This window comes from Clinocottus analis, unplaced genomic scaffold (assembly GCF_023055335.1).
Source record: "Clinocottus analis isolate CAN_PGR_092001 unplaced genomic scaffold, fCliAna1.0.p SCAF_13, whole genome shotgun sequence".
Classification (NCBI taxonomy): domain Eukaryota; kingdom Metazoa; phylum Chordata; class Actinopteri; order Perciformes; family Cottidae; genus Clinocottus; species Clinocottus analis.
The window spans coordinates 9,409,127-9,429,779 of NW_027175854.1; the positions used below are offsets into that span (position 1 = coordinate 9,409,127).

A 20,653-nucleotide genomic window follows, 5' to 3' on the forward strand; every position below is an offset into this window, starting at 1 on the left:
GGATGCAAATGAATTCCGTGCCAAAAATCAGTCTTTCTCTGAGGCATTTGCCCCCCAAATGGTATCCACCTTATACCAGACAAACATCACCCGATTTGCGTCTGTCGAAGCAATGTTTTCTGTTCATTTATACAACTCTTTGAAGCTTGAGTCATAGGCATCCAAAAAGGAATGGAAACCTAGTCAGTGGGCTGCTGGTGTTGAGTGAAGTGTGTTTGATAGGGTCTGCAGGGGCACTGCTCAGTACCGCCACAAACAAACTCCACTGAGCGCCAATCACACGGAGCCAGCAGGAGTCCAACCCCCCCAATGAGGTGAAACTCCACCGTCGCTCAGACAAGTAGTGCATTGTATGTGTTAGCTGGCAGAGAGACGGGGGTCAACCGGGGATGGCCTGACTCGGCTGCTATGTGACTCAACTAAACTGACCTATGAAAGGAGAACGCCCGTACGGGAAAAAATGTCCGAGTGTAGTCTGCAGGGACACGTGAACATGAGAGGCTGCACAGTCGAGCTGTGGAGTGGAATCAGCCTTCCCTCAAGTGGAAGACTGCGATACACGTTGTTATATCGTGACCAGTGTACTTTTAACACATAATATTAGAGATTTATTGTACTTAAACAATAAAGTATAAAGAAAGTGTGTTCCGAAGCCCGCCAATTAAAAGTTGCTTCATCACATTGATGGATAAGCTCCTGCAAGTCAAATATAATCTCAAAGTCGTCGTGCTCACTGATTTGCAACATGTTTCTAACTGGACACGACAGTGGCTACTCCAGAATAATGTCTTTTATACAATACAATAGTTATGGTTCAAAGGTAGGAGGATATTTGTTTTTCAAATATGTCTCAAAACCATCCTCACACGGCCATATGTTCATTGGGAGCACTGAAGATTGCTGTAAGGTTTTTCCTGACAGTGAAAAGGTTCTCTGAATAACATTCATACGTACATAAGCCCGTGAGTCAGGAGGAGTCTTCGACAACTTTTCACGCAAGTTCAGATGAGATAAGGTCACATATTTGTTCCTCTAAAGTGGATTTTCCTGTTTATCTTGAGACTCTGAGTGCTTTTTCGAAGGTCACTATTCACAGCTTAGTATTACAGTGTTTTAATGGCCACCAATGTGGGCAAGGGGGGAGCTGTCATGTGCTCGTAAGACACCATAAGACAGGAAAGAATCATGCTATATTTATTAATCTCATTTTGGCCAAGCATGGGGCCCACAAGTTGGCCATGGCAGGAGAGCAGCTAAGCCCAGCAGTAATTGGAATTTGCTAAAAAATTAAATAAAAAAAAAAGGTGTCCACAAGCTGCTCGCAAACACTGAAAAAAATATTGTTATTTTCACATGCCTTTCCATTTCTAGTTGATATGCTAAGAACGCTGTGTTTAGGCACAGCCATCCTTCAGGGGAGTCTCAATACAATATCTCCTCTTGAACACTGAAAAAAAAAACACAGGCAGATATCGCACGGCATACAAATGTGTGTGTGTTCACTGCGGCTGTGCGTTACCTGTTTGTTCATCAATATCCCATGTCGGTGGAGCACGCATGCAGAGGAGTCACTGTAACCTGGGGAAACTGGGAATTGAGGTGGCCACAGCGATGTCTATGACGGAAAGAAGAAGAAGAACAACAACAACAAAGGCAGCAAAGGGAATGTTTGATCAGAGCTTTTACTGTGGAAGAGTTGACCCATAAAGGCCCCGAGGCATGCCAACAAAGACCCAGCAAGGAAAAGACTTCCGTCAAGCCACCATAATCCATATCATCACTACAGATGATGCACATATAGGTAAAGACTTTAATCATCAACTGCACTCAGTTTTCTGTCATCAGACATATTTACTCAGGATATGTACATATTTTTTCAGGCCTTGTTCACATTTCGCCTTTTCAATGCGACTTTTCAGCTGTGTCAGCGTACGTGTGTCCACACGTAACATGTCAATGCCACCTGCCTGATCTTATAGTGATTGGATATTGCGGTCAGAAGACCGCTGTAAAATGCTATATGTACAGATTTCATTTCCTGTAAAAAAAAAAAAAAAATCATAAAGGGCTCTTTTAACTATTGCTGCATGCTCTTCCTCCCAGCAGTGTGTGTAGACTTGTTTGGCAGGGTGACAAAAATACATTTTCTTATAAATGAATCACAATAAAAGTCCCCCATTATTTTGTGATTTAAAGGCTTTTATTTTGATGGAACAAAATGAAGAAATGCTTCTTTCCATCAGCAGTAACTTAACAAGACAGCGGGTGCCAGCCTCCTCTGTTGCAGTTACTTTCCCCAGGAGAGGGAAGCCTGATAAACTGCTGGACCGTGCCAACATGAAGTCCACAACGGCACCGAGATACAAACCCAACGCGAGTCAGGCCACCTCGGTACGATGCCCGGTTGATCGGATCCCAATGCGAGCAAGATCCGATCTCTGATTGTTTTATTGGCACCTGACTAGAGAATCACTGACACTTTATCTCGATGTGGCCGACTTCTTGTGGATGGTAATGCACATTAAGTACCTTTTTTTCATGATTATTTGAAAATACAGATAACATTTGCCCTCAATTTCGATGACAACTTGAAAGAAACCGTCAGAGCTAGAAAAACACAAATTATAAGATACATTTAAACGTCACCGGCGCTCTCGGCTCCGTACCAAAACAGGAGACAAAAGAGCAACAATGAAAAACAACTAAACAAAGACTTAATGGCTCTCAGCAGCTCCAGTCCAGAAGCGTATGAGTGAAGCAGCCTGAATTAAGGAGGCCGTTATCTATTTTGATCTCTTTACAGAAATAAATTACAGCAAACAAAGGAGCTTGGAAAAGCACCCACACTTATTGTCATTAGTCATTCACTCACTGGTGGCTTTGTTGACCTGTCAATGGTGTCTGCGAGAACAAATATTGGAGGAGTGCACAAAGCTTATAGCATAAATGTTTTAATTTATGTTCATGAAAACACAATTCAGGGACCAGGTGACAACACAAAAATGAAAATGCAATGAAATATAATACAGTAAGCCTCTCAGACATTCTGTACTGCTTCTATTTTTTTCCCTTGTGTATAAACACACGCGTACATATGATTTTCTATTCTTTCTTGTTTCTTTTTCTTAAAAAACGTTTCTCATTTCTTTCTGTTTTTGTCTGAGAAGTGGCATTGTGTTCAGAGGAGAAGGTAATATTAAAAGAAAAAGTCATAATTGTATGCTAATGCACATGTTCTGTGCATAAGCATCTGACTCTCCGGATGACACAAAGTGATGCACTTTTTCTAATCATAAGTGGAAAACCGTAACCAACACTCAAGCCCTCTGACTCACTGCACTGCTCTTTTTCCAAATCATCCAAAATGCTCTCCATGCTGCTGACGTGTTTTGTCTAGCCGGTCAGGTGGTGCCGCCAAATGGAGGTTAGGTAAAACCATTATGGAGGGAAAAACCTGCTTGAGGCCTTGGTGTTATAATGTATTTAAACATATGAGATTGTTTCCGAATTAGTAGTTGAATAATGTATCTATACCCATTTATCATATTTAATGATCATTACGAGGATAAGTCATTTTGAGAATGTTGCCGGGGCTTAAAAGCTAATTTAGCTCGTCATATATGGCCAGTCGAGGTGCAGCAGCCTTCTTCTTGCAGGGGGAAGTGATTCTCAGCAGCCAAAACTTTTTGGTTTTGTTTTCCATTCCTCTCCAGACACACATAAACACGCCATTCGCATCAGTACTTTTAGTACAGATTTGGGCAGAGTACTCTGCCCGATTGAAGGTCATCAAATGTTTTCAGTTCTTGGAACTGACACATCGCCATGACATCACCTCACCCGAAGGTATATAGCAAGTTCACATCGGGAGGTTGGGCGCCTTGGTTGAAATACACGGTGTGAAATAGCGCAGCATCAAAACCAGTCAGGATACCAGGAAAAGAAGAGGTCGAAGGTGGAGAAACTGCAAGGGCGAGTGGACTGAAAGATATGTGTTTGCTCTCGACCCAGAGAGAAGCACAAAAAGCAGAGGACTTCATTTGCAGTTTGTGAAGAGAGGAGATAACTTGCCACCGGAAACCATCATGTTGATGCCAGCAGAACCGTTGTCAAGCAGCAGGAGAGTCAGCATTTTCAACATAGAAATATTGCCACAAAATGAGCATTTACATCAGCGTCTCTTTTCAGATCACGGTCCTGCTTACACAACACCAACACAACACTTTCCCCCAGACATATATGTTAGTCCTGCAGCTTTAAGAGCTTCAGCATCGCTCACATAAGCCACTTTAGGCTATTTGACTGTTGAATTATATACTTTTGTATTTGGCACATTTGGACCAAATCTTTGCTTTGTTGTGAAAGATAAATCATACAAATAACAATTCATAAGCGACAGGTTTCCGATCACCTGGTGAGGCGTCCGACTGAGAGCTCAACGGGTTTGATGTTTCCTTTTTCTTCCTTCTTTATTCCCCAGACATGGGCACATGTGGAGTCAGAAACATGTGCTGCATTCTTGTCCTCATCCCACTCATACATGTAGGTATAGAGGCTGTAATTGACTTTGTTTCGTTTCCATGGTTAACTAAACCCCCGAATGGAAGACCTTGTCATGATAAATGGAACATGTGCCGAGTGCTATTGTATATGTCCATTTCAAACCATGAAAAAATAAAAAATCCTCTCCTGGCTTTCTGCTCAAGTCTGACAAAGCTGTGGTGCTGACATGCAGTAGGAGGCCAAGGTGTGGCGCTGGCATGGGGGAACAGTGTGGCTCCTGCCTGCAGACACCCTGTGGACCTGATTGTTGATTGCAGGCAGAAGTTATATACATAAATGTTTGGCCTGTCTTAAGTTGTCAAGTTGAGTTAGTGCTGCCAGGAAAACACCCACGTGCTGTTAGCGGTATGTAAGCAATTTAAGTTAAATACATTTCCTGGCTTCTGTCAATGTATAGCTACTTAACTCAACTGAGAAGAATCTCAAGCTTAACTCCCTTGGAACAAAACAAAAGCCTTGTTTCATCCTCACACGCAGTTTCTCCGGTAAACATAATAAAGAACATAAAGCACACGCAGACAACAAAGTGCAGGAAATTGTCCTCTATTCAGTTTAATAAAGGTGGAGAGTGTTTGTGTGTGGACGGAGGAGAACAACACTGACTAAATGAACAACACTGACTAAATGAATCTCTGCTGCAGCTTCTGGGTTGCTGGTTCCCTTCTAATGTGTGGCTCTGCACACGCTCGAGACTCTGCAACCTAGCAACCAAATCTGCAGCCTGTACATCAAGAGTGGGACTCCCACTTAGAGACGGACTACACTGTGCAGAATAGGAAGCGGCCCTGAGCGAGACTCCTGCTGCACGGGCGCGCTGTCATGCATCCTGTTATTAACGTTTGAAACTTTGATATTTTTAACCGTGAGATGACACGCTCGCCTATCGTTTCTCAATACAAGACGAACAGCAAAGTCAATAGCTATCTGGCTGACCTTAATTCAAACGGGCCACAGCAGCCGTCCCATCCAATAGCTTTAAAGCTTAACTACACTTAGACTGTTTGCCGCGAGAGAGCCGTACAAATGTACAATGATGACTGTCTGCTGGATTGATGGGGAATTGATTCTTTTCTCTTTGTCTTTCCCCGTGTTTCACTCTGTCTCAGCTCGTTCAAACACACACGCACACACTCAGACTGAAGATTCTATTAAGATTATCCTGTATAAAATGGTACAAATTGAAAAACTGAAACTTCCTCTCCAGCTCCAAATAAAGTACACAAAGCGTGAGGTTCTCCTTTTATCAGTCCGTTGAAAAGGAAGTTCTTGATTCTTTATCCTCAACAAATTCAAGAAGAAATCACCTCCGCGATCTCTGAATATCTGCCAACCAACTATGACAGGAGATGTCACTTGTGGATTTATTCTGGAGGAATGAAAAGCATCCTACAACCCTGACATTTACCTTTTAGTAAGCATGGTGCATGCAATAAACAGGACATGTGATTGGTCAAATTATATGTTATTACATTACAGCAAAAGCATTTCATGCATCGACTGCCATGCATATATATGTTATTTCCGTGACACAAAAATGTTGCTTTATAAAATGAGAGAAAAACATGAATAGCTTCAAAAGGATGTCAGTGGCCAGGAGCATAAATAATCTGTAAAGCAATACATAAGGATACATTCATAAGGTTGAATGTTGCAATGCCAGAAACTGGACTCTGTGTAATCTGAAGAGTCTAAAACTATGTATAACATCTGACACTGAATGTTGGCAAAGTTTTTATATTATAGTGTTCAAGAAAAAGGAAATCTCACCCTCTGTATTTTTCTCCGTGACTTCTCGCTCTCTCCTGTCAACATGCATTGAAAACTATAGAATGCTGAAATTATATAAACTGTTTCATATTGGTGTTTGAGTTTGCATCATTATGGATTTGAATTACAGAAATGTGTCTGAAACGATGCATAAACATAAGCAAAATATGTGTTTTACAACTACAAATGTATAGAATAATACTATGCTATCGCACGAAACATGATGCTGGGTGCTGTCAAATTGAGCTTATAGGTTCCACTGCACAAATCAGAGAACGTGGTAACAACAGTGTTTGAATTGGATCCAGTGAGTTGTTGTTCTTTTTGAGCGGCGTAATGCTAATCCTTACTCTGGGCACATTTGGCAGAACCTGCTCTTCCTCTCTCGTCTCCATCGCCGTCTCTCTTTCCGTTTCCTCTGGTTCTCCTCCTCTTGTCCCGTGTCGCCTCACTTTCCCAAAAACTGAGCTTTGATTGACAGCTGATGGATTTTTTGCCAGTCCCGGTGAAGAAAGTAAACACACGTATGGGACTATGTAGGGGTGAAAGTGAAACTAGCACAGGCGACAGCAGATGAGCAACTCTGACATCTGGGTCCAACCAAAGTAAATCTATGTTTAGTCATAAAAAACCAACGTCCAAACCTCGGTGACCTAAATGGTGGCCGTGGTCATTGGTGATAGTAGGGCAAGTCCTACACTGAGGTTTGAATCTACATGTTGTCTCATTTGCAACAGTGCATATGGTAGTGTATAGGATATGGGATATTATTAAAGTTTAATGTTTAAAAAACAAGCCGAGCCTCCCTGAACTCTGCGCTTTCACGCATCGCCAAAGTGTTGCCAGCACTGAAACTCAAAAGGGCAGAAAACTCTCACTAAACACTGCCAAGAGGCTTTGATCTGACAGGCTTTTCCATCTCCTGAGCATCAGCTTCTTTTTTTTTTTTTCTTCTTTTCTCAGCAGTGTCGACCAGCTTTTTGAACGGCTGACTAAGATATGTATTTGTCCTTTTTTAAACAGTCCGCTCTATCAATGTCGACAATCATCACACAGCCTTATTGACATAATTGAAATGATTGTACATTGGCAGGCATTTATTGAGTGCCTATAAATACCAACATCGGTTTGTTCCATACCTTTTGAGTGCTAGAGGCAGGAACGTAGCCAGGCCACATTTTCAACCAGGGTCCACCAGCTGCCATGGGTGTAGTGTTTAGTTAGCTGCCATCTATTCTTGAACGCAAATTAAAATCTTTTCGATCTTTTTACATACTCATCCTTATCTCAGTTTAAGCTGGTGGGGTGGGGGGGGGGGGTTCCCCATTGTCTCTGCTCTCTCACCAGCTTCGAGAAAAAAAGCTGGATTCAGTAAATTACTACACTAACGTATGTGTTCAATTCAACATATGTCAAATCACATTTGTATAAATTGATTTGGAAGTCAAATCCCATTCCATTATCCAAACCGCTTGTCCTATTTTAGGGTCGTGGGGCCGCTGGAGCCGATCCCAGGTGACACTGGGCGATTCAGGGTTCACCCTGGACTGGTCGCCAGTCTGTGGTAGTGTACATGTAGAGACAGACAACCATTCACACGCACACCTACGGGCAAATTAGAGTCCAATTATCTTTAGCTTCATGTCTTTGGACTGTGGGAGGAAGCTGGAGAACCCCTGAGGAAACCCACGCTGACACGGGGAGAACATGTAAACTCCACACGGGAGGACCACGCAGACCAACTTAACAAGACAGCGGGTGCCAGCCTCCTCTGTTGCAGTTACTTTCCCCAGGAGAGGGAAGCCTGATAAACTGCTGGACCGTGCCAACATGCCGCCCACAACGGCACCGAGATACGAACCCAACGCGAGTCAGGCCACCTCGGTACGATGCCCGGTTGATCGGATCCCAATGCGAGCAAGATCCGATCTCTGATTGTTTTATTGGCACCTGACTAGAGAATCACTGACACTTTATCTCGATGCGGCCGACTTCTTGTGGATGGAAATGCACCTTAAGTACCTTTTTTTTTTCACAATTATCTGGAAATTTAGTTACAATTTGCCCTCAATTTGCCCTCCACGTGTTTATGTATATATGTGTACGTGTTGGATCTGAGGTTTGACAATTCATTGAAGCCTGCTTTCAGTTCCCCGGGAGTAAACTGTCTTTGGGAGGCCGGGCAGTGGGATACCCCAATAATTGGAGAGCACTTTCCGGTCCCCATTTTTTTAAACGGAGGCAACCACACGCCGCCGGTCTGCCACTCCACAGGCATTGTCCCCGGGCCCCATGCAGCCCTGGAGAGGCTTGTCGGCTTTGATCGATTTATCCGCCTGTCCAACTGATCGGGCCGCACTTTCAGTCACTTTGCTTGCTGTCTGGTCCGGTGGGAGTCCACCGGCAGAAGCTGGAAGGGTCCTTTCCAAGCAGCCACGGCAGTGGGAAAGTCACCAGTGATCACCGAGATGTGTATCCATATGGTTGCTTTGAGAAATTGCATTACACACTAATTTGTGTTCAAGCACCGAAACCATTTTGGCTGTCAGTGTTGTGTATTGATAAAACTTCACTGGATAGGATGAGTGGTGGTTATTATGATAATGTGACCTTATCTGCTTCACCGACCTCTGTGTATAATGTTGAATAATTGATATGCACGCTCACAATTTATGTCAAATCTAACATGCACTGTTTAGTCCAGTTAAAAGAAAGATTAGGCCTGAAGCCTCAGCTTGTACTTCTAAAGTGATTTACAAGAAAATGACATCACTGATATTCAGCTTTGCATTGGTTTAGATGACATGTCTCTAAGATTATGCAACCGCAAAAGTCTTTTCAACCTTTGATATCAACTGACATTGTAAAACATTTGTAAATCAGTGAGTCTAGCCTAATACAGTATTATATGTTCTTCTCTTCATCTTACTGGAAGCTTTGAGATGCAAGTGAGAAAAGAGCAATTATGGTGGTTAAACTTCTAAGTCTGACCTAAATTGCTGTCTTTCCTGTGTTTATGACTTAAAAAAAAGCCTTTTGCTCCGATAATCTGTCTGACTTTATAAAATGAGATTACCAGTGGCATTTAAAAACAACAACCACACTCATTATCACAGAAGGAAGTGATTTAGGCACAACACAACACAAAAACCTGCAAATACTTTTTTTACCCCCTTAACCTGATGATTAACTGATGAAAAAATATGAACTTAATTAATTATTGATTGTGCTGGCAAAACCTTTTTTCACCTGAAAAATGGTTCACCGGAATCTTTTTCTGTCTCTTGCGTCTCCTTTCGTTTGCATTTGTTGATCGCTTTACCTAAATGCCGCCATGCATTGTGTTATTCATTGCGTTGCAGTTTAGCAACAAGAGGTTCATATTTTTAAAATACTAGCCAAAGTTTTATTTTTGTGTCCGATTTTTTTGTGTTTGACTTTGTCTGACTTGTTCAATAGCATTTCACCATTTTTATTCATGAATGAATCAGCAATTCAAACATTATATTAGTGAATATTCATCTGGATACGCCATCAAAAATCCTCTATCCTGTTAATTATGCAGTATTATATGATTAACCTCCCACTGTATGTTTTAACCACTATCTGAGTTTCATTTCCTGGACATGCTGTTCCCAGTAGGTGGGACAAGAACATTATGAAACGACGGAATAAGAAAATAAATTGCGTCCTGTATTTGTCAGCTTGTACAAAATGCCAAAAAAATGACTTGTCTCACACAAAAACGCACAGATATCACTGCTTTGTCACCATTTCTCCTTTTGGGACAATATGAGTTAATGGAATGTCCTGTTTGTAAGTCTGTTACACACAACATGGGGAGGGAGAAGCCAGCTACCAGCTCGGTGCTGCGTAACGTCGCCTTGCAGAGCTTCAATAAGCTTTGATGTGAGCTGCTATAGATTTTTGCTGCAGTTCTCTCATGAATCACGAGATGTCATGATTCATGTCATTCTCAGCAGTCAATTAGAAGTGATTTCAGAAGGTGTAATAGGGCAGTTTAGGATTATGCAGTGAAATTAGAGATTGCCCTTTAAACATCAAACCATTTCACAGTGCCAAAATTCTGTGAACTACGACTAATTCAAATAAATGATTGATTTAGGCTATATACAACGAGAATTATTAAGGCCCATTGGTTTGTGTTGCTTAATGTGACAAAAGTCAGTGACTTTGGCAACTTTAAATGTATCTTGGGAGACTGAAGAGTAGCTGTGGATGCCGATTTCTGCCTTTTGATGTCAGTCATCATATAGAAGTCTGATTTTGTTCAGGAAACCTGATAGATGTAATCATCAACCGAGAATGACAGAAAACCAGCAGGATTCTCCGTCTCGAGGGCCAATTATATCCAGGTCAAAGCTGCATAGCAGCTGTCTTATTTCATAATCTAAGACATATGACTAAGGTGAGGTATACTGCACAGAGCTGCTGTGGCCCTGGGAACTAAAAACGTCCAGTGTGTCGGATTTAGTGGCAAACACCCTTCCCTTTGTGAGACTGCGGTAGCGTGAGCTGCTGAGTGGAAAAACACGGCAACTCTGTGGCACCTTTGTCGACTTTCGCTCAATGGCCATTGTTGCGAGAATAATACAGGAGCTTCAAATTCAAATCTTGGTTCCCGCTGTTTTTCAATCTGCAGCTCACGTCACTGCAGTGTCACAAGCATGCCGGAGAACTTACGGTGCCCCTCAAGTAACGTGAAAAAAACGGAAAAGCATCTTCAGAGCCAGAATTTGGTTCGTCCAATCTTGGCTAATTTACTCTATGAAAAGGACCCTCTCCCTATGTGGAAATGAAGGGCTCATTCGAAGCCAACAAAAGCACCATTCTTATGGAGCTTAAGCGGTAGTTCATGAAGGAAGACCCTACACTACGGGTTATTCATTTATCTCAGTTGAATCGCATGACGTAGCAGCTGAGCTGGGCGGCGTCCCCGTGTAAGCAATCAACCAGACCCATCACTGTCTCTAAGCCAATCATATCGTTGCTGTCAAAGTTTAAATGTGTGCTCTGCTCTGCTGCTGTCAGCTGTCATTCTCAGCAAACAAAGGCGACCCTCCTCTACTCCAGTCACCACCAGGCAGCAGCCAGTCTTAATCCTCAGTCATCGCTGGACGACAGCAACTCTCTTCTTCACCACCACCACCAGTGTCCGGACTCCGGGGGGGGATTCTGCCGAGTCAGAACTCCAGGTCACTGCCCCCTGTTTATCCTGGTTCAGGATAGAGTCCGATCGCCCAAAAAGACTCTGCACTATTCATGGTTGTATCAAATGTAATAAATGCATTGTTAATTCGGAACAAGTCTCTCCTGAGTGAAATAGTTTTAGTTGATTATAATCAACTAATGGAGTTTAAGCAGGAGTTCAGGAAGGAAGACCCTACACTACGGGTCACTCATATATCTCTATTTCGTATACGTAGCAGCTGTTCTGGAGGGCGTCCCACATGTAAGCAATCAACCAGATGCTTCACTGCGTCTCTAAGCCAATCATACTGTTGCTGTCAAACGTTAAAGGTGCGCTCTGCTGCTGTCAGTTGTTATTTTCAGCTGTGAAACGAATGAGACCCTAACAATAACATAGTTAATAACATAGTTATTAATACTACATAACATTTCTGCTGATAGTGCCCCTGAAATCATAAATGCTGGCCCTTGAGTCACAGAGCAACTATGGAGACTAAATCATAATTTAATTTAAGACTTTGAGCATGGAAATTAGCCGTAAACCTCAACTAATTGTTTCTTAAAAAGAATAGTTCCACAATATCCTTTCTTTCTTTCTTGCAGAGCATAATTATTATTCAAAAGATTGAAAACAAAGAGCTTAATTTACTCAAATGATTTACAACACTTGTAAAGTTGTAAAGTCTGTACACGTCCATGTTTTATAAGGAGTGACTTGGTGTTATTATTTCTTGCCAATCATTCAAAAATACTTCCTGGAGTCTTATTCACAGTGTTGCCAGGCAACCAGTTAAGACTCATGACAATGTGATAATCCGCAGACCTCTCCGTCGACCATTTTACAATGAAAACTGCCCAAAATAATAGCAATGTTTCTCGGAAGGTACGTCGTTGGATGTTTTAAATGTCAAGTTTACTTAATCTGTGTAGTGCTAAGACCAATTCATCCATTGACAGAAGATCAATCAACAACCATGTTGAGTCAATATTTACGTTCTAAGTCATTAAAGTCTTTGATCCATTGTGATGGAGCTGGTGTAGAATCCAGCAAAGACTGAAATTAAAAACTTGGAAAATCAGTGTAAATCCATTTCCCCCGACTTCGCCCCCAATAACTGTAAAAAGGAAAAAAAAATGTCAACATAACAGCAACATTAATTATATTAATATATATAATAATTATATATAATCCATTGAAATAATTCACACCGTATACTATATATAAGTTCTGCGTCTAATTGTATGTCAAAATATGTTGCAGTGTCATTGTGTAGCTGGTTTTGGTAAACAATCTCTGAAAGTTATCTTCCCTGCACAAAAGTTATTTTGCAAAAAGTATGAAATGTGGAGGCAGCTTTGCTGAGAGTTCAACTGTGTGTTCACTTGCCAAAGAAACATCAGTTTGTCGCAGTCCGCTGTGGTTTGGTTCACGTTTGGCGTTGTTGGCCTGAAACTCTTGAAGGATGGAAGTTGGAAAATTTCACCTGGAAAAAATGACGACCTCCGACTCCGACTTGCCCGAAACAGCACAAAATACACTTAAAAGGGGATTAAAGGCAGATATGGAGAGATGGGTAGTGGAGCTCATTAGGGAGGTGAACATACAGGGAGCTGACGGGCAGGAGGAAAGAAGATTTCGGAAACTGGAAAGAAACTGATTGGCTGTGAAAAACTCTGGGAGCAGGGAAGTGCTTATGTCTCCACACTGTCTCTGGATCACATGGAGAATCTGGAGGCCACGTTACAAGCTTCAGAAGCACTCTGGTCTCCATTTGGAGTCGTAGTGACAAATCACGTTGGGGCAGGCTTCGGTTGAACACAGTTAAACGTCCGTAAACAGTTCAACCTGTGCTTTGAAGCAAATTTGACATACTGGCCAAACGGTGGAATTACAAGTTCTGGGCCCTGCAGGTGATGCCAAGTGACCCAACAATACTTCTTCTCATATACTTACATTGAGAAAGAGACAGCTGTAATTTAACGAAACTTTTTTATTTTTTTTTCAGGTATATCATCTTCCCAGTTCAAAAGCATAAATATCCCTTATTTAAACCATTAAGTCGTAAAATATGTCAAATGAATTTATTGTCCTTCCTCCATCCACGTGAATGAGCCCGTTAGCGTCGGCACCACAATGCGCAGGATCCGGGTAAATTGCATCTGAATTTTTTACTCGGAATTCAACTTTTACATGGACCGAATGCCGCCCCCAACGATGCGCCCAGTTCCCTCAGTACATCTGTGATATTAATACACGTAGTGAGTCAACTGGTTGATGAACAAAGGGGGCATGTCAGTGATCACGCCGTGTGTGGTGGCTGCACAGCGTTATGCGCTCCATGCAGAGATGCTCTTATCTCTGCCTCTTGAACAGAACTCTCTCTCCGTTGTAGGTCGGTGGGAAATATGGCGTCTCGAAACAGGCCTTTGAGCTTTGATTATACGACACTGACAGCAACTGTGTTATGCCTCACAGAGCTGAAACACGTCCTTCAATCAAACTCCTTTTAGCCAAGTTAAAAAGATATTCATCATGTTTTCGCTTCTGAATTCATGCATGATATGGAAAATAATACACAACTATTCATGGGTTTGACATTTACTTTTAATCGCCAATACATGTCAACACATATTGAACAATCAAACACAAGTTTAAAGTCTGGGGTCTGCATTAAAAATCAAAATGTTGCTCATTCTTCTCTTCAGACTCCCGTGACAATGTTCTGACTGCAATGGTTCACAACAGCAGGGGTGTGGTGATGAAGAAAGATGGCTGCCCAGTTGAGACAATGAACATTTGTTATTCTATTTCTTGCCATAGATATGACAAAAAGTTTTTACCCCTGACTTAAACTTGCAACTGATTCAACAACCGAATCACGGAGGGATCCTCGACCTAATCACATCGCAACCACGGAGCCCTGAAAGATGTTGAGAAGTTTGATCAACTTTAAACCTTAAAGAAATATGTCATGAGAGAAATCTCTTCTTCTTGCCATTCCTCGCCGTTCTTCTTGCAGCTTTTTGTACTTTAAAACAAGAACACGGGAAATCGCATTATGCATAATAATGAAGCAGAAACTTTTCACACAAGTTGTGAGATGATTTCATCATACACACCTAGGGGGATTGACTTTGAAGGTAATCTAAATAAAAATAAAGCCAATTCCTTCAACACAATCCTCTTAAATCCTCGCACGTCTCAGTAAATGTCAAGTCACAGACAATATTAGCACGTGGAAGCCAATTATGTAAGTAAATGTATTTTTAAAGTGTGATCATGAAGGTTAACAAAGTTCTATCATGAGACAACATCAACATTTTAATTGCGAATAGATCTATATTTGTATTCCATCCAAATAGGCGATATGTGAATAGATCTATATTTGTATTCCATCTATATAGGCAACATGCAAAACAACTTTGATTATAACATAATTATATATGAGAGCACTATACACAAGAAGGTTGCTGCCCGATGGAAAAACATTCTCCTCTGATTTGCAATCATTAACCCTTTCCACCAATCTTGTTTATCAGCAAAAACACTTGACAAATGCTGTGAAGAAGGCAATGAGGAGCAGCCAATCAGAGGCCGAGTAGGGGTGGGTCTCCGTGGAAAAAGGAAAAACCCTTCAAACTACCACTGGTAAAGCTACAGTGTGCCGATGGTGGCACATAAGGTTTCCCAGCCCTGCTTTAACAGACTATTTGTGCATGTTCAGACACAAGATCCTTTTCTCAGTCGAGTCTGGGTGAAATTGTCTAGATATGATAATGTAATAGCTATATGAATGAAAACATTTATGTTGAAAGCAACATTTAAAGTCATTCAGACAAACTGACCCGTTAACGGTCGTGACATCAAACCAAGGTCTGTTCACTCAAATCATTAGAAGTACCGCAGTACAAATGGAGGTGAACGGGGTTTTGCGTCCGTTGCTCACCGCTCAAAGAAAAGCTCTAAGAATCTGTGTCCTTGTTTTCAAATGAAGGCCGGTCAAGTACACAGAGCCGTTCAGACACGAAGGACTCTGAAGGGCTTTACAGGCAGAGCTCAACATGATGTACGTTATGAGAATTTAGCAAAAATGTATTGGCCTGTGGTTGCCATAGGTGGCAATCTCTTTTTAAAATATGAAGCACAGGGGCAAGAAAAAAAGCAAAACGTGAACCAACAAATAAAATAAAAATGTTTGCACTACACTTATCAAATTAGGTTCAGAAGTCATTTCATATAAAAATGTACAGTACATTGTTTTACTGATAATAAACTCATAATTTTATCCCCTGGACATAAACTTAAATTGTGTTTAAGAGACACATTGGATATTCCAAATGAGTAATAATTAAATATTGCCATTTTAGCCAGTATATTATCGTATTTTCCATTTCCTACCATAAAGAGATGCTTTTCAGTTTTAAGTCTATTGCAACTTGTCGCCTTTTTGGAATTTCTTTGTTCAGCGCTCATATAAGACAAAAGAATGTTCTATGACTTAAATGTTCCTTCTGTTTAAAATAAAAATAGTTTGGGCAATGCGCTACATCCGTCCCCAGGAGGAGGATTGTCTCCCATTGACACTTATGGCGTATTAATAAAGATTCACAGTCTTCAGTCACATATGTTAATATGGGACACTATATTTCACTTTTTCTTTTGACTGCAGTAGATGCTGCTTGCCTTTTTTAAAATTGATAAAGATATAAAGTGCATCCACTCGTACTTGTATTTTATACTTTTCATGCATGATCTGGTGCCTTTGCCGGAGTTAAGTCACGCACCAAATTACAGCATTAATAGGCGGGATCACAGCTGAGCTTGTATGCCTGGTATTAGGGCCTGAGGCTATTTTGTGCTTTAAAGACAAGTAATAGGATTTTGAAGTATATCCTCTCACACACAGGAAGTCAGCGATTCAAGGGCCGCCGTAATGTGCTCCACTTCCTTGGTTTCGGTGAGAACTCTGGCAGCGGCGTTCTGGGCTCGCTGCAGCTGTCCTGTGAAGACTCCATTACAGCTGGAAATAAATACGGGACGTTTTTCTGCATCCTGTTAAGACATAAATCCTATTAATCTTGCTACATTTTTTGTAAAGGTTGTAGAAGGCAGCTTTTATTGTCTTGATGTAGCTCTTGAAATTTAGGTCAGAGTCCAAAACTTTACTGCGATTTCTGGCAGAATTTCGACATTTTTTTCGTGTCACGGACTCTTGGAGAACGCCGGCCTTCTTCTTTGTGGCCAAAAGCGATTACTTCACCGTGTTTTTGTCGATACATTCCTCACAGCAAGTTCTGCAAGTTCTGCCCTGCAGACTTGTGATCGAGCCTGAATCTGCAGAAAGGGAGAGCGCCGTTTGTTTTCGGCTTCACGCTGACATTCAACCACCTGCATCACATGGTAATTATTGTAACCACAGCAACAGAGGGTTCTCTAACCCAAACATTTTTCCCAAACCGTGTACCTTTCGGGTCAACACTTCAACCAACTTAAACCACAGCTCTGTGACGGCGTGACCGCCTCCTCTGCTCCCAAAAGTCAAGGGTCATAATCACTGCGGCTGCTGGAGGGCTTGCTCGCTTAAACAAATGTTGTTTCTGGGAGGACAGTGTCACATGGCTGTGTACCATTTAATGTTTTTTCCTTAACATTAAAGAAACTCTTCCCACAAAGTCTCCCCTCTAACCCGCCTCATGAGATTGGCGTCACCTATCCTTTCCACTGTGTTGTCACTGCCCCCTCCCCTCTTCCTCCTCGTCTTCCCTGTATTCACCTGACGTCCCTTTTGCTGACACCAGCAGTTTGTCGCAGTCCACCTCCTCCTCTTCCTCACCACCGGCATCAAGGCCCCCCTTGTCTGTGGTCAAGGTGGAGTAGGCGGAGAAGCGAAGGGGAGAGGGATGGATACCAATAGCGCCGCTGATTTACGGGCCCTGCCTCCTTGTGACAGTGGCTCCAGGCGACGGGGGCCGCCGTCAGACCTCCATCAGGCAGCTCCGTGTGCTTGTTACATTCATTTGCCGGCTCTTGTCGCTCCTTGTCCGAAGCGTCTCGGCTGACTGAGCTACACTGCACTAAATGTTATCGCTATTGCTGTATATGTGACATAACGTTCCAGATAATGCAACCCGGAGCCGGGGCGCTTCACAATAAAATTTAAAAAAAAATAGCAACTGAAAGGCTCAGGGGCAGAATCCCTCACACACCTGAAGGAGCTAAGGCTCGTTAGGAAACATCCATCCTAAAAATAAAGAGGCGGCGTTGTTAGTACGTGACTGGCCAAAAGAAACAGAACAGGTTTGACGGCCAAAAGAGCTCTGAGCTGTATAAAAGATGATTGTGACTATGTCAGTTTGGCTACACACGCGCGGACACTGCAGCTGTTTCGCCCGCAGCAGGAACGCAATAAAAAGGGTAAAAAACTAGGTTAGAAGGGTGGGTTTTGCATCCAGGTTCAGTTTGTATTCATGTCTTCTCGGTTCTCCTTGTTATTATGGCATGCTGTCACATGTGCACACCAATTTTGTAAATTTGCAGACTCGAGATTGAAGTGGAAGGCACGGACCCTCCCGGAGCGAGGGCCTTATTACAAGAGTACGAGTGAGGATCTTTTAAGAAATGCTTTGAATTTGAATCATTTCCGGTGCCGATAAGTGGCCCAAAACCTTCTGGTGCGTCACAGAAAACATTCATGAAATACATTTTGACGACAGATTGTGGACATGGGAGCGCAGCACCTAATGCTTGATTGCCGAGCGTCTGATCCCAGAGCCACAGGTTTTTAATGTGCAGCGATTACAGCCTCCATGTTTTATTCTCCAAACTCAAAGCCTGATTGAAGGAGCTCATTGTCTGTTGCTCACTCCAAACCTCGTGCTCTCAATTTCACATCACCATAGAACTTTCACTAAGTCACTAAACGGTGTGGCCAAGGCTAGCTTAAGTCAGGCTGGAGTCACGTCTCAGAATGGGCACCGTTTAATAATTGATTGTCTTTTTTTTATCCCTTCTCTTGTGTGTGAATCATCAGAAGTGAATATCAATCGGGAGACTGAACACCATCCTTGGAATGAATCACAATGCGACGTGATTGAGTAAGGATGGGGGGGGGGGAGGCGGCTAAATCAAATATTTGAGAGCGTTACGGTCTGTTGCGCATATAACTTTAAGTGAGTATTTCAAATTAGAGAGAAATGTCACTGGAACGCCGTCGGACTTTTGCTCCTGAGAAAGAAAGGCCAGTAGATTGCCTGAGAAGTTTACGAAAGCAGGTATATGTAATACAAATAAAAATAAAAAAACAGATGCTCTGAGGATCTAAGAATGTGATGGGAACAAATAAAGAGAAGAAGTAGACTTGCACTTAGCTTTGTGATCAATTAGTCATAAACACACAAAACAAGGCAGTCTGCTTTGCCTTTTTTTTGTTGAAAGGCTTTAAAAAAATGGGACAAGTGACAGCTCACGGATTTACCAAGGCTGCCAGGCAATTGCAATCAGGGTAGCAATGGATAATAGAATGCAGTCAAGCAGGTAGGTGTGCATATAAATAGGTCAATTATAGCAAAGCATTACTATCTTTAAGGTTAGCGAGTCCAACATTACATATTCACAAACTGTTATTATTGCTAGAGAAAGGAGACAGAACTGCAGCTTTTACAATCCCCAAAAACAATTTGGACTTGAAACAACCACAATGCTTCCCAATGAGAGAGAAATGATTTATGCTATTATTTTTTGGGGTATGTATCTTGGAAAGCATGTCCAGCAGCATCCCAGCTCCAACAGCACGCTTGCATATAGCCATCTGCAATAATTATGCAACAAGATGTGGGATCACCCGGCTACCCACTCACACTATAATGATGCCCATGTAGAGCCATCAGCATCCTCCACAACACCTGCATTATGGACTTAAATAGGGAAAGCAACAGAAAGGGGGGGATACGGCTCCTGCATTGGTTTGTGTTGCTGGTGAGAGAGACGGTCAAAACAAATCCAAAATAAAAAAGGCAGATCTACACGAGACAAAACCCAACAAAATATCCCGTTTGACCAAAAAAAAAAAGAAGGAAAAAAAGCCTGCAGCTGTTAAACACTGCATAGAATGCTTTCTCCCTTCTTTTTTTTCTTCTCTCTCTCTCTCTCTCTCTCCCTTTCTCCCACATGCGCGCGTCTGCAAACGCGCGCGCAACGTCCCCCACGCAGCCGGGCGCGCGCACACGCAGACCTGCTCTCGCCAATGCACAGCGCGGCGCGGCGCAGCACAGGAGCCCCGGACAGCGCCAGAGCCAGACCGCTGCCTGGCGTCTCCTCCGCTCCACTGGATGTTTGCGCAGAGGACAGCTGCCTCCGCCGGCGATCCACGCCGCGACATCCACCTCGCGTCCGCCTCGTAACTTTTGCCTCGTGTGACGTTTTGATTCTTTCAACATTTTTTTTTTCTTCTTCTTCCAAGCAAGGCACCTGTTCCAAGACTCTGTATGCATCGGAGTGGGAAAGAAAAGAAAAAAACCCCGTACAGCCGTGCCTTTGGCATCCAACTTGGCACTTGATGGATATTTGTGTGTGACCCGTCTGGAAAGTTGCCCTGCGTCAGAGGGAGCATGGGCGCAAACTTTCAAAGCTTTTTCCCTTTATTTGTGATCTTATAATCGAGAGACAGTTGCTTTTTTTGGTGTCTTTATTTCTTTCTTTTTTTTCAAATGAAGGCAGGTGAGTCACCCCTCGCGTGAGAGACGCGCAGAGCTCGGGGGTGGGGGGGGTGCTCTCCAGGTACGGAAGGAAAAGGGAAGGGAAGGCGACGCGGTGGAAGTCGTGATCTGTGCGGCGGATTGCGCCACGGAGGACGGAGAGGAACGGACCGATGAGACACCATGGGTAAGCCAGCGGAGGGGTTGTGTCGCAAATCATGAATATTATTAGTTGAGCCTTACGATGGAAATGTGGGATGTTTTTTTTTTCTCCTCTGGCGCATATGTAAGTGTGTGAGAAGATCTCCCCCTCCTCCCACAAAAATATTTTCCCGGCTTATTCCTGCGCTGCAAACTGACATCTCCAGTGGTTCAGAGTGGCACTTTTGCTCTATTTTCCTCCAAATATTCAGAGAGA

At 42.6% G+C, this 20,653-nt stretch overlaps 1 protein-coding gene across 2 annotated transcripts in view; it reads left to right on the forward strand.

Annotated features, from left to right (window-relative positions):
* Window positions 1–19,823: 19,823 nt before the first annotated feature.
* Window positions 19,824–20,653, forward strand: part of lrrtm4l1 (leucine rich repeat transmembrane neuronal 4 like 1) — a 47,042-nt gene continuing 46,212 nt past the window's right edge. For both annotated transcript variants that reach the window (XR_011077381.1, XM_068574728.1), the window contains exon 1: window positions 19,824–20,422. Coding sequence is in view for 1 of the 2 variants with exons in the window: in XM_068574728.1 (XP_068430829.1) it covers window positions 20,419–20,422 (4 nt within the window). In the remaining variant the exon portion in view is untranslated. The remainder of the gene's footprint in view (window positions 20,423–20,653) is intronic.